Genomic DNA, 13,922 nt, shown 5'->3' with positions numbered 1-13,922 from the left:
GCGAGACGTCTCCTTCAATTAAATACCATCAAGGTTATTAAAACCTAAATCAGATATATATATATATCAAGTATCTTAGACAGGTGGACGATTATATACGCATGTCGACTGGAGTCGAACTGATCATTAATTAGTGATAAATTAGTGACTCTCGGCCGATTGTACGTATGCCAGCTATATCATATTATAGTCCAATCTGCTATTTCAAATAATATCAATGTTTCTTTCAAACTGAGAGACAGGCAGGCAAATCGCTTTAGAGACTAGACTAGTGGTATCGATCAAGAATATATATATACTTTACGGAGTCGGCAACGTATTCTTCAAATATAATTGCCATTTGCAATAAGAAGAAATTCATCCCAAAAATAACTTTGCACAAAAAAATTGTATTCCCTTTTGCAATAATGATGGGAATAACTTTCGGGCAAGATGGAATTTCTTTAAAATGAAAGCCCGAATCCAGATTGACGATGATGAAAAGTGCCGCATAAAATAGGATCTGTAAAGTTTTGTTTTTAATTGCGCTCGTACTCGACCAAGGATGGCAACAAAGGAAGTCAGCCAGAAGAAGAAGAAGTAGAAGAAGAGGTAATGGTTGCTACTGTTTTTTGTTGCCTCAAGTTTATTTTTTGTTTTTGGCGCGAGGGATTCGGGGAACGCAGATGGGCAATTAGAAATAAGTTTAATGATGGGCTCTCAAGTTGATTACAACAATTTTGTTGCCGCCTGTCCCCTTGTGTGTGTGTGTGTGTGTGTGTGCAACATACAACCACCCTGCAAGTGTCACACACAAAACACACAAAACACGAACTGAAGCAGCAGCAGCAACTGCAACTGCAACAGCAGCAGGAGCGAGCGCAATTAATTTGATTGAAGCTGCCACACGGCGTGCCTGGCAACGTTTCTATCTTACAAATTGCCACGCTGCCGGTGCAACAGCACGAACAACAACAACAACAACAACAAGAGCAGCCACTGTTCAGCAAGCGTGCAATTAACTCTTGTGCGCCAAGATCAAAGCGATTAAAGCCGCGCTGCCCCAGCTAAAAAACTGAGCCCAGGGTCTGTGCCACTGCCACGGCTGCCACTTGCTGCCCCCTTGACGCAGCCAGTGCCAGAGCGAGAGCCACAGCAGCGAAACCGAAACCGAAACCCAGTCAAGCCCAGCCGGCTGAAGCTTTATCTTCATCAACATTGTGCTGCTGTTGTTGTTGTTCTTGTTGTTTTTGTTGTTGCTGCTGTTGTTCTTGTTGTTGTTGCTGTTGTTTTTAGTTGCCTGCCTGGCTGAAGAACAAAAGAACGTGCCCCAAAAGACAAACGGAACCGCACAGACAGCGGCATACACTAAAAAAAACCATTGAATATTCTAGAATAGAGAAAGTTGCTAAGAACGAGTGATATCATTTCTAAGCTTAATGTTTGTATTAAGTCTAGGGTATTCTAAGAATCACTAATACCATTTCTAAATTCCAATAAAACATATTCTGAATATTTACAAATATGATGAAAAATGTAGGTCTAATCTTAGTTGAAGGAGATATAGAAGTATGTAGCTGGGGGCAAAAGATTGGTGTGCCCATCTTGAAAGGCATCCTCAACAATCTACCTTAAAAATTTGATGAGTAAAATGACGGCATTTATGTGATTTTATCGATTGTCACTTATCGATGTTATCGATTTCCAAATCCCAATCTGTTATCACCAAATACGAATATATGTTTCAACACTTGTACCATTTAAGAAATTTGCATCTACAACGTAGATGTTATTAGAAAATAAATTCTGCTTTTCAGCAATATCATTTCATTTAAAGCTATTTTTTCTCCTCTTTTTTTGTAGTGTAGCAAACAGAGTTGGTTGACTGGCTAGCTGGCTGGCTGGCTGTAAGCGGCTCAAATGATTGTTGGCCATTTACAAGTGTTAAATGTACATAAGACTTGGCCAGCATCTTGGGCATCTTTCAGCGGTCTTTGGGGCCACAAGGCTAGAAGAGGGACTGAAAGTGCTGCAATTTTCATTATAAATGCGCCTCATTTGGCCAGTGGGGGCGATCAAACTCAGCGGAGACAAATGATCGCACGATCCACGTTCCACTTGGGCTAATAATTCATTATGCATACCTATATACACAGGTACATACTCATATTTGGAGCCAAGTTGTAGTTCCTTATACGCTAGTCCACCTAGATATACCCTTAACTGATACGAAGGCAGACAAAGCAATTGTGTACCTATTTACCCATAATATTCTATGTTCCACATATATCATCTTAATTCATCTTCATTTTTTGTAAAAAAAAGGCGAGTGTGTCTCGTAAAAAAAAGGCGAGTGTGTCTCGAAAAGAATCAAGACCTGTTGGCCAAGGAACATTTGAATTGGCCATTGACTAATCGGAGGAACCGTTTGTTGTTGTTTCAAATGGCAGCCAAGACTCTCGATAATATTTAAGACTAAGTCCATGTTTCGAAATGCAATACAAGACAACAAAAAGTAACAAATATGATGTTGACCACTACTGTTGGTTGGTATATATAGAAAAATGCGGGTAAATCAATTTGCAGATGCTGCCTAAAAGTATGCCACATTTTTATAAATGCGAACATCAGCCTGAAAGTATGCAATGATATTTCCTTGCTTTTAATGTATTTATTACCAATTATAATTTTTAATTGCTGGTTGTTGTTGTTATTATTGTAATATTTATATCAAATTATACAGTTTTGGAGTGGCAAGCGATCGATTGGCATGCGTGCTATCGATAACAATTGGGCAGGTAAGCTTGCAGAGTGCGCAAATCAGCTGCTTGCAAGTTGGCCAAGACGCAAAGACCGGTTTTTTTTTGTTCATGTTATGATTGTTGGGGAATGAAAGAATGCCAGAAGAGAAAGCATTCTGAGCTGGACGCGAACTTAACTTTATTCTCGGTTCCCGCCTCTGACTTTGTTGACGTGTGCAACAGTTAAAATGTAAAAGATTTTTACCGAAACATTTTATTTGCTTGGACTTCAAAACAATGGCAGCAAGTGTTGTTAAGACACCCAATTGTGCGAGAAAGCCCAAAGAGTTGGCCAAGACGCAGCCAGCACAGATAAGTGACAATGCTGCCAAGTGGTAAGAAAGCACCCAAATCAAAAGACTGAGGCAACAAACTTGATAAATAAATATTTGGAACTGCAGGCGCTGGTGGGTGCTGCTGTTGGCCGTTTTTCTCATCACCTTTGCCACTCGCTACTATAAGGTAACCGAACCGGATCACATTTGGTAAGTACGACTACGATTTGAATCGTTTCCAATAAGAATCTGTCCGCTTCTATTTCTTGTAGCTGGGATGAGACGCACTTTGGCAAAATGGGCAGCTGGTATATAAATCGCACCTTCTTCTTCGATGTACATCCACCGCTGGGCAAGGTGGGTACACTGACAAAAATTCCTACAGTTATAGATGTTGATATAGTTAAAGACTGTAGATTTTTCAATCTAGAATGAATTGATTTAAGCCAAGAATCCATTCTTGCTGTTCGATTAGATACGCCTTGCAGTTCAAGAATATTTTCTTGATAATATCAAAGTTAAAGTGTTTTGTATATAATATATACAAAGTTTTTATATAATATATACTAAATGCTTGTCAAAAATGATCAAGCACTGTGAGAACTCACTCCGAAAGTAATAAATTAATTTTTAACTAATTCTTTGACTCACTCTTATCTCTCTCTCTCTCTCTTTCTCTCTCTCTCTCTCTCTCTCTCTCTCTCTCTCTCACGCACACATACTCTGTCTCGCTCAGATGTTAATTGGCTTATCGGGCTATTTGACGGGCTACAATGGCACCTTTCCGTTTGAGAAACCGGGTGACAAATACAACGAGACACGCTACCAGGGAATGCGCTATGTGAGTACATTTGAATATATTTGAATATATTGAGAGACCATCTGTTAAACGAAATCATCCTTTCTGCATCCAGTTCTGCACAACGCTGGGGGCACTGATAATGCCGATGGGTTTCGACACCGTCTACGATCTGACACGCTCCCACGAGGCAGCAGTGCTCTCAGCCGCCTATCTAATCTTTGGCAAGTGGACAGTGCTAATAGCTGAAAGATAAATCTTATCTAAATGGTGCATTACTCTTGCAGATGTGGGCATGCTGACACTTAATCAGTACATACTACTCGATCCGATACTCTTGTTCTTCATGATGGGCTCGGTGTGGGGCATGGTCAAGATATCCAAATGCACCACAGCTGGTGGCTCGTATACGGCACGCTGGTGGCTCTGGCTGCTGCTCACCGGCACCATGCTCTCCTGCACGACAAGCGTGAAGTTTGTGGGTCTGTTTGTGGTGTTGCTGGTGGGTCTGCACACCGCCAGCGAGCTCTGGCTCATATTGGGTGATCTGAGCAAACCAATTGCGGAGACCCTCAAACAGATTGCGTGTCGCGCCCTCGCGCTCATCCTCTGGCCAATTGTGCTCTACACATTCTTCTTCTACATACATCTGAGCGTGCTGAATCGCAGTGGGAATGGCGATGGCTTCTACAGCTCGGCGTTTCAGTCACGACTCATCGGCAATTCGCTGTACAATGCGAGCATGCCCAGAGATGTGGCCTATGGCGCACTGGTAACCATTAAGAATCACAAGACCGGTGGCGGCTACCTCCACTCGCATGCCCATCTCTATCCCAAGGGCAGTGGCGCCCGACAGCAGCAGGTGAGTCCAAGCAAACCCAACTGATTTGAGTTCATGTGGAATGCCTAAAGAATACTTTTCGCCTTCCAGATCACCACGTATACGCACAAGGATGACAATAACATCTGGCAGATCAAACCGTACAACAAGCAACAGTTGGCCAAGGATGAGCTGCGGCTGCTGCGACACGGAGATCTGCTGAGACTCGAGCATTTGGTGACCAAGCGGAATCTGCACTCGCACAGCGAACCGGCGCCAATGACTAAGAAGCATCTGCAGGTCACCGGATATGGCGAGGTGAGTAATACTTACTTACTTTCACGCTTATCAACGAGTCATGCAAGTCGTGGTTAACTTATGTGATATCTTTTTGGTTGTTGCATAGCTGGGCGTGGGCGATGCCAACGATGTGTGGCGCGTACTCATTGTGGGCGGTCGTGCGAATGACACAATTCACACGGTGACCTCGCGTCTGATGTTCGTGCACTATCTGCAGAACTGTGCGCTCACGTCCAGCGGCAAACAGCTGCCCAAGTGGGGCTTCGAGCAGCAGGAGGTCTCCTGCAATCTCAACATACGCGACAAGAATGCCCACTGGAATGTGGAGGACAATCAGCACAAGCAACGTAAGCTAAACAAAAAAGCAGCCAAATCCATAACTTGACATGCCCCTCCCCCAAATCATCTCAATCTTCTTCTTCTTCTTCTTCTACCTACACTTACCCATTTTGTGCAGTGCCCAGTGTTAGCTTCAGCATCTATGCGCCGGGCTTCTTTGCGCGCTTCCTGGAATCCCATGCGGTCATGTTGCAGGGCAACGCCGGCCTCAAGCCCAAAGAGGGCGAGATCACAAGCCGACCATGGCAATGGCCAATTAACTATCGGGTAAGTCCAATTGAAAGCAACTAGCAGATACCCTGTATTTGAATGTGCTTAAGGCCTGACCTTGGGGTGAGTCATGCAAAAAGAAAAGTATTCTAAAATTGTCTACACCATTTTCAGAAAGGAAAAAGTACAAATTCCAAGTAATAAATTTTCTTTAATTTCAATTTTGTATTCACACAAATATATATATATATATATACATATATATTGTTTTTTCCAGTCAACCTATTGATATGCACATATTATTATTATTATTGGAATATCTGCACTGCGATCTACTAGATCTATTGTGCCTTCCGCGCCTATAGCTCCTCCATCAACCCCAGCTGTCTGTGTCTTTGTAGCTCATAGCATGCATCGCTCGGATGCTGCATCTATATAAAATAATTACTTACTGCTCTTGTCTTCCCTATTTGCAGGGTCAATTCTTTTCGGGCAGCAGCTATCGCATTTATTTGCTTGGAAACCCCGTCATCTGGTGGAGCAACCTCGTCTTTCTGCTGCTCTTCATCGCCGTCTACCTATGCAATGCCATCCTGCAGCACCGTCGTGCTGGCCTCGCTGCCCAAAGACCCACTGGAGGTGCCACGGCAGAGCAACTGTCCACCGAATCAACAACAACTGAGCTGTGCAGCTGTTGTCCGGCAATGAAACCAACTGAAAATACGCTCGAATCTAAGCCGAATCCTGACATGTCCTTGCAGGCAGCTGCTTGGCTTTTCATCGGCTGGTTGCTGCACTATTTGCCCTTCTGGGCAATGGGTCGCGTGCTCTACTTTCATCACTACTTTCCGGCACTGATATTCAACTCATTGCTGACGGGTAAGTTTCCAACAGAGTTGTGTCTCTCTCTCTCTCTCTGTCTCTCTCTCTCTATCTCTGTCTCTCTCATTTATAGTTTATTGTAATTAAACTATTAAATATATATCAGTGATATATCTTGCATCCCATAATTATTTCATTTGCAGGCATTATGTTCAACTATATTATACGATCGCTGCCAAAGTGGCTGCAACATGTGCTCCTCGGCTCAGTGCTGTCGACGATTGTGTATAGCTTTGTGGTCTTCTCGCCGCTGGCCTACGGCATGAATGGTCCGCTGGCCAATGAGCCCAATTCGACGATGCACAGCCTCAAGTGGCTGTCGACGTGGGAGTTTTGAGTGGGCCAATTAAAAAGTCGACTGCTTGCATAGAAATAGACATTTCATATATACATTTATATATTTAACACATATATATATAAATATCAGAAAATAAAATAAACAAATGCGCTTAAATTAAATACACAAAAAAAAAAAAAAATTCTGTAAATTTTTTGTTAAATAAAAAAAAAATCAACATATATATCTTAGCCGGACGACAGGTTAAAAAAAATATAGATAACCAAGCATGCAAGTTATAAATATAAATTAAGCAGCATCAACATCAGCATCAATCATCAAAGATGCCGAGCTCATCGAACCGTCGCAGTGCATAGTGCAGGGTATCCGTGGTGCGTGGATTCGATGAGAACATCAGCTGCACCTTCTTCTTGGCGAAATCCTGGTCGGTAAGTGCCTCAATGCTTATATCATACGAGTCCTCTTTGCGCATCGTCACCATCGGCAGGAACGCATACGACGAGAAGAAGCCATACAATTCACGTGACCTTATCTCGTGCTGAACATCCGCATAGCTCGGCACAACTTCCGAATGCATCCGCTCCAAGCTGTCGCGCAGCGAATCGTAGTACGTCCGGATGAGGAACTCTCGCCGATGGATCAGCACGTCCAGCTGTACGCTGCTGTTCAGAAAGAAGTTGATATCGCAGCCGGGACTGCCAAAGAAACTGTTCTGAAAGTCCACCTGTGGACCAGAAAAACAAAAATCATTTGCAATTTGCAATTGGCAATGATGGAATGAATGGAATTGCAAAAAGTGTGCCACTCACGAAGATGGCATCGATGGGTTTGGTGGGCTGCTCGTCGTCGTATTTGTACATGAAATTATTGACCCACAGATCGCCATGATTGAGCACCGTTATTTCACCCGGTGTCGGCCGACCGGTTAGCACCAGATTCTCCTTGATATTGTCACAATGACGATGCAGCTTATCCGCCAGCTTCTCATAGCCACGCCACTTCTCCACGACGCTGGCCAGCGTGCGCAGCTGGAGCGTCATAAAGTTGATGAATCTCTCATTGGTCCTTATATAGTTCTCGTCCAGCATGCCGCTGGTGAAGTGCTCCCGCACACTGGGCTCCTGTTAGAAGCACACACACATAATATATAATAATTATCATTAAAATTATAAAGTAGGAAAGACATTTCCAAAATGAAGATTAAATACAAATCAAAGCCAAACTAAGCTGCCAACCAATTAATGTATGTCATTCAAATTGATTGCTTTGCACTTCACATTTAATCACACTCAAAATCTTAATTAAGAGATGAGAAGACGATTCGAGGACGAATTGCCACTTACCTTCTGGGCGAGCAGCATGGAGCTGGCATGAAATTTGCCCAACTTCTGCAGGATGACGACGCAGTGCTCCTCGTTGAGACCGCTCTGGCGATTGGCCAGCTTGTAGCCGTATTGGGTTAGGTCATCGAATACGATTGTCTGGATGGGCTCACGCGTTGTGTAGAAGCACTTGGCACCAAACTTGGAGCCATCGCCAATGAGCACCTCCAGCTTGCCAAGGACATCAAAATAGAAGATCTTCTCACGCAAATAGACGGCCAGCTCCTCCAGAAATTGTGTGGCCGGTGTGATGGCGATGCTCTTCACAATCAATGCCAGCTCCTCATCCAGCTGACGCTTGCTGCTCCGATACAGGGCCCGAGCCCGATAGATCTTGCTGCAATAATTCTCACCGCCACCGCCGCTGGAGTCGGCAAATATGATTTTCTTGATATCGACGCGCATATCACGCAATCCATCCTCGAGGGCCGCCTTGAAGAAGTTCTCGTTGAGATACTTGGGCGGACCACTGATGCTCTCCAGCTTCATGCTTGCTCCGCTTCTTATATTATATATATATATATATATATATATTCTGTGTGTTTTTAGTTTGCTTGGATTCGCACAAAAGGTCCTGCAAGGTCCTGTTGAGTTCGAACTGAATCCTCTTTGGCAAATGTATCTGCGAGATGCGGGATGCGCTTTGGGTCAGTCTAGCTGTGTTGGGCTGCGTCGCATGGAAAACTGTGGCCCCGCCTGGCGACTCCTCTAAATATAAGTCTGATTATCGACTTTTGACGACTGCGTTATCAAACGACAAAAAGCAAGCAAGAATAAAAAAAATGAAACACTTCGTGTCCGCGACGACACGCCCTAGGCAACACACAGATATATACACATATATATATATATATATATATATATATATATATATATATATATATATATTGGTAAGTGTGTGTTTGTGTGCATATAATGAGTACCTCTTGATTTGAACTGTTGCGTTTTTAATCATAATGCTTGCAAATTAATCTATCTCATAAAAATAAAATAATCGTCGAGTGGTCGCTCCCCTTGCATTGCGAGCATCTCCCCCATCCCGGGCATACTACGACTGAAGTCTAGTCTCTAATAACCGCATGTCTTAAAACCTGTGTGTAGCCATGGCGCCAATAAATATATGTAGATGGGCATCTACAGTCCTACATATTTTGATAATTGATAATCGCCAGCATTCGATGGAAATTGGAGATGTACATGATGTTGAGGCTATATATATATATATATATACATATGTATGTAGAGAGAGAACTAACCGGAACTTGATAAATGCGCAGTATATATATAGATATAGATTTAATTATAGATATAGATGTAGATGTAGATATAGATGTAGATATAGATATAGATATAGATATAGATATAGATATAGATATAGATATAGATATAGATATAGATATAGATATAGATATAGATATAGATATAGATATAGATATAGATATAGATATAGATATAGATATAGATATAGATATAGATATAGATATAGATATAGATATAGATATAGATATAGATATAGATATAGATATAGATATAGATATAGATATAGATATAGATATAGATATAGATATAGATATAGATATAGATATAGATATAGATATAGATATAGATATAGATACATAGATAAAGAAATAGAAATAGAAATAGATATAGATATAGTTATAGATATAGATATAGATATAGATATAGATATAGATATAGATATAGATATAGATATAGATATAGATATAGATATAGATATAGATATAGATATAGATATAGATATAGATATAGATATAGATATAGATATAGATATAGATATAGATATAGATATAGATATAGATACATAGATATAGATATAGATATAGATATAGATATAGATATAGATACATAGATAAAGAAATAGAAATAGAAATAGAAATAGATATAGTTATAGATATAGATATATATATATCTATAGAAGAGAGGCACGGCTAAGTTGTAAGTTTCTTTGATTGAGTCCTCCATTTGTAGTTTCTATAACTTGATTTGAGTATCAGCTAATATTAGCTAATGCCTCGTGGTACTTGCCTTGAACCACACCTGGCCGATAATCCACAATTTCAGTCGCATTTTCTTCAGTTACAACAAAATTGCAATCGGTCTAATCCCTATCCCTAGATAACAGTTCGAAAGGTGCCTTAAAAGAAACAATTAGCGATTGATAAGATACTCAAGTACATATGTACCATACACACACACATATATATATATATACCATATATACTATATATATACATACATAGATGTCATTTGGTAATCAAAATAAATTATTCTGTAATGTAATTCCTTGGAAACCCAACGAAATAAATAAATAAATCACTTGAATTTATTCTGTTTGTTATCCGGATCGTACCAGTATGCATGTATATATGTATATACCTATATGTGTTCTAGTATGCACAACTTCCAAGCTCTTTAATAACAATAATAATATGCAATGAGATACTTCGACTGTTAATGATGTTAATCCATTAGTTAAATGATTCAGTTTTTCCTCTACACGAATACTTTTCAAATTCATGAATGTTTCTCTTGAATGTGTGTGAATTTGTTTTGATTACATTCAATTTCAAGGTCAATCTTACGATTTGTTGATTTGTCCACTGCAGTCAATAATCCATTTAATACATACCTCAAGATCAAATATATATTCATATATATATCAAAGAAAGAACATTATTTAAAACACTCAAACAGATAACCTGTGCCTGCAACTGCCTCTCTGTGTGTGTGTGTGTGTGTATGATTTACTGTTAACCTTGATGCTGTTTTTTTCGGTGTACAAGCAACGGTGCCATGGGTTGGGTTGATGGGGGGAGGTGTAAAGATGAAGATGCATTTCAAAGATTGCACGCCTCATCCAATTATTTTGTGTATTGTTTTGATTGTAATTGTTGTTAATGTTGTCGTTGTTGTTGTCGTTGTTGTTGTCGTTGTTGTTGTCTTCTTTCTTGTTAATGACTGAATGAAATTTCCCATTTCGCCACGCACAACGACAACAACAAATTACGTCATCTATGCCAAAGTACAAAGCCGGAATGAGACAATTGACGAACTGACGAATTGACGAATTGGAAAGCAGTTTCAAGCAGTTTCTGCTGCATATTTATCGCAAATCAATTATCCCCTTTTCTACTCAGTTATCCAACACTGTGCAGCACACACACACACACACACACACACACACACACACACACACACACACAAACACAAACACATACATAAGTAGCAGCAACCACGTGGGAATATTTGTGGCATCAATTCAGGTAGTATTTATTATCGGTCAACAGTTTGCTTGACACTAGCTATTTTTGCATATTTCATGATTATTTTAGTCTGGTTGCCGTCTAGTTTCCATTGGACTTTGCTGAGGCTGAAGCAAGCGCGACGCTCAACTAGAATTATTACACTTGCATAGATAGAGAACCTCTCGTGACGTAGGTATGTCTATGTCTATGTCTGGGTGTGTGTGTGTGTGTGTGTTTGTATACGCTGATAACAAAGTAATCAGAGTATATAGGAAACTCGCAACAAAGTTGGGCCATGAAATCGATAAAAATCGATAACTGAATATCGATAAATCCGCATATCTGCCACAATTTCAAAGTTAGAGTTACCAAACCTGCAAGGTAACTTGCTGGTAACTTGCCGCCTTCAAAGACCACGCCTAGCAATCTGAAATGCACACAGCTTCAACAATTTGTAAGCCAGAGTCACAAAAGTTTGATAATGTGTAAGAGATCGATAAGAAACCGATACACGTTTTAGTGTAGATCGATAAGACAATTTAAAAGCTGGAGTCACCAAATTTCAAATGCATATTGCTAATTTAAGAGCTATAGTTAGCAAGCTTGAAGATTGCTGGGAACCTCCTCTAAGAATTCCCAATAGCAATAGAGCTAACGAAGATTACTAAGGCATTTCTACACTTTTCTTTTGCAACCAACCGCAATTTGACAGCCAAACTTGCAGAATAGATTACTAGGAATCTGTTTCAAAGATCGGTGATTCTTGGCTACACCCAGCCCATTCTTTGGCACCTGTCATCACTCAGATGGCATCAGAGTATTTCGTAGTCGGTTACGCCCGACTGCAACGCTCTCGCTTGTTCTATTTTATTTGATTTGTATGCGTTTTTTTTTTTAGAAATTGGGGTGCCAGGCGCGTAGACCCATCAGTTGGCAATGAGAAAGTTCAAGTTTGCAGATTGCGCATTTTGGAGGTGGGAACAACGTGAACGATCGCTGTTTCCGAGACGTTTTACAGTTACTGTTGCTGATACTGATAGCGCATCTCGCGAGCCAACTTTCCAGATGAGGTTATCAGCGCAGCCCACGCACCGCACCGCATCGGTCCAAATTGACGCATCGGTCCAACATTCGGAGCGGCACGCATTCGCATTCGTATACCCTGCAACTGGGCGAAATGGGATATGATGTCACGGACAGCAGGTAACCGCTCCGACACCATTGATGATCAGCAGCAACAGACGAGTTGACTTAGCCATGTCCGTCCGTCACTTTGTCTGTCTGTCTGACTGTCTTTATAAACGTGCCGATCTCATCTCGCAAGAATCTGCAAGCATCAAGTGCTCGTATATCATTTCCCAATATCGATAAAAATCGATTACCAATAGCAATTTGAAGCACACATTTTGGGAAATATCATAAAATGCTTCGTCTGCAGCAATTTAATCAAGATCAGTTGAGTAACCTGACAATTACACACATCTACACACATTCATAAATACATACACACTTTTCAGAGTGTGCCCAGGGTATCTCCTAGTCGACGTCTTTCGACTGGAGCAATTTTACTTGGATTTTTATTCATTTTTTTTGGGTTGTCTATATTAAAATGGTGTTTTCTATGCATGCTACTTGTGTATCAATTTTTATCAATTTAAAATGAACAGATCGGCAAACCCACTAATATATATAAATACATATATATATAAATTAATATCATATTAATATATTAAAATAAATATCCAAGTTATGTGCTTTTATTTAAAAAAATAAGAGCATGGAATACATTTTGTGCATTTCATTAAAAACGCATTCTTTATATGAAAGTTTTGATATTAATTTGGGATTCAAATTCTTCAGATAGTCTGCACCTATCTCTTAGAACTCTTCATGCTGCCGATCGTTGCTATGGCAGCTATATAATATAATAGTGAATCGCTTCGATTCGGTTCAGACAGGGAGACGGTAAATAAATAGTTCAGGGCACTTGTTGATCCAAGATAGATAAGCAGGCATATATATATATATTATATATGTATATATATATTATATACGTATATTATATATGTACTATATATACCATTAGGTAGCACTATAAGTCGAAGTACGAGTTGATATTCTTGATGGCAAAGTACTTGCACTATTCGTATACCTCAATAGATAATCGATAAGCACATTTATTTGCCTCATTTACACTGGAAAAAAAACAATAGAAGAATGCCAATGACTGTGTCAGTTGTGTTCGAGCACATTCGAAACGATTTCGAACTGTGTCAAAACTCAAGTCAAGTATCATCGCCCCATATTTACTTTGTCTATGCCTAAGTCGCATGCACACAACATCTGAGTGGCCTATTGAGCAGCGGCATGCCGCCAGATTGTAGATAGAACAATGCACACATACATACATCATACATACATATGTACATCATACATACATGTGCATATGGTGTAAGTACAATGCACTTAGTTATGGTATCAATATCAATTTAATTGCTGCGCAAAACAAAATGCATTAAACTTGAACTAAATTGTGCGCATTATTTGAAAGTAGAAACAAACTTGAATGAA

At 40.2% G+C, this 13,922-nt stretch overlaps 2 protein-coding genes across 2 annotated transcripts; one reads left to right on the top strand and one right to left on the bottom strand.

The window, feature by feature from the left end:
• The first annotated feature begins 2,823 nt into the window (after positions 1-2,823).
• LOC6569487 (protein O-mannosyl-transferase 2) lies at positions 2,824-6,821 on the top strand. Its single transcript, XM_001995587.2, has 11 exons — positions 2,824-3,115; positions 3,182-3,265; positions 3,328-3,412; positions 3,792-3,896; positions 3,970-4,078; positions 4,142-4,716; positions 4,786-4,992; positions 5,081-5,321; positions 5,432-5,580; positions 6,000-6,402; positions 6,549-6,821. Exons 1-11 carry the CDS (start codon positions 3,018-3,020, stop codon positions 6,740-6,742), a joined length of 2,250 nt encoding a protein of 749 aa, XP_001995623.1. The 5' UTR covers positions 2,824-3,017; the 3' UTR covers positions 6,743-6,821.
• Positions 6,822-6,965: 144 nt separating this feature from the next.
• On the bottom strand, positions 6,966-8,751 carry LOC6569486. Its single transcript, XM_001995586.2, has 3 exons — positions 8,047-8,751; positions 7,513-7,824; positions 6,966-7,427 (listed from the first exon to the last, which is right to left on the bottom strand). Exons 1-3 carry the CDS (start codon positions 8,572-8,574, stop codon positions 7,014-7,016), a joined length of 1,254 nt encoding a protein of 417 aa, XP_001995622.1. The 5' UTR covers positions 8,575-8,751; the 3' UTR covers positions 6,966-7,013.
• Positions 8,752-13,922: the final 5,171 nt, after the last annotated feature.

Source organism: Drosophila grimshawi, unplaced genomic scaffold (assembly GCF_018153295.1).
Source record: "Drosophila grimshawi isolate 15287-2541.00 unplaced genomic scaffold, ASM1815329v1 contig_848, whole genome shotgun sequence".
Lineage (NCBI taxonomy): Eukaryota > Metazoa > Arthropoda > Insecta > Diptera > Drosophilidae > Drosophila > Drosophila grimshawi.
The sequence above is the reverse complement of the archived record's forward strand: the minus strand, read 5'-3'. Positions and strand labels throughout refer to the sequence as shown.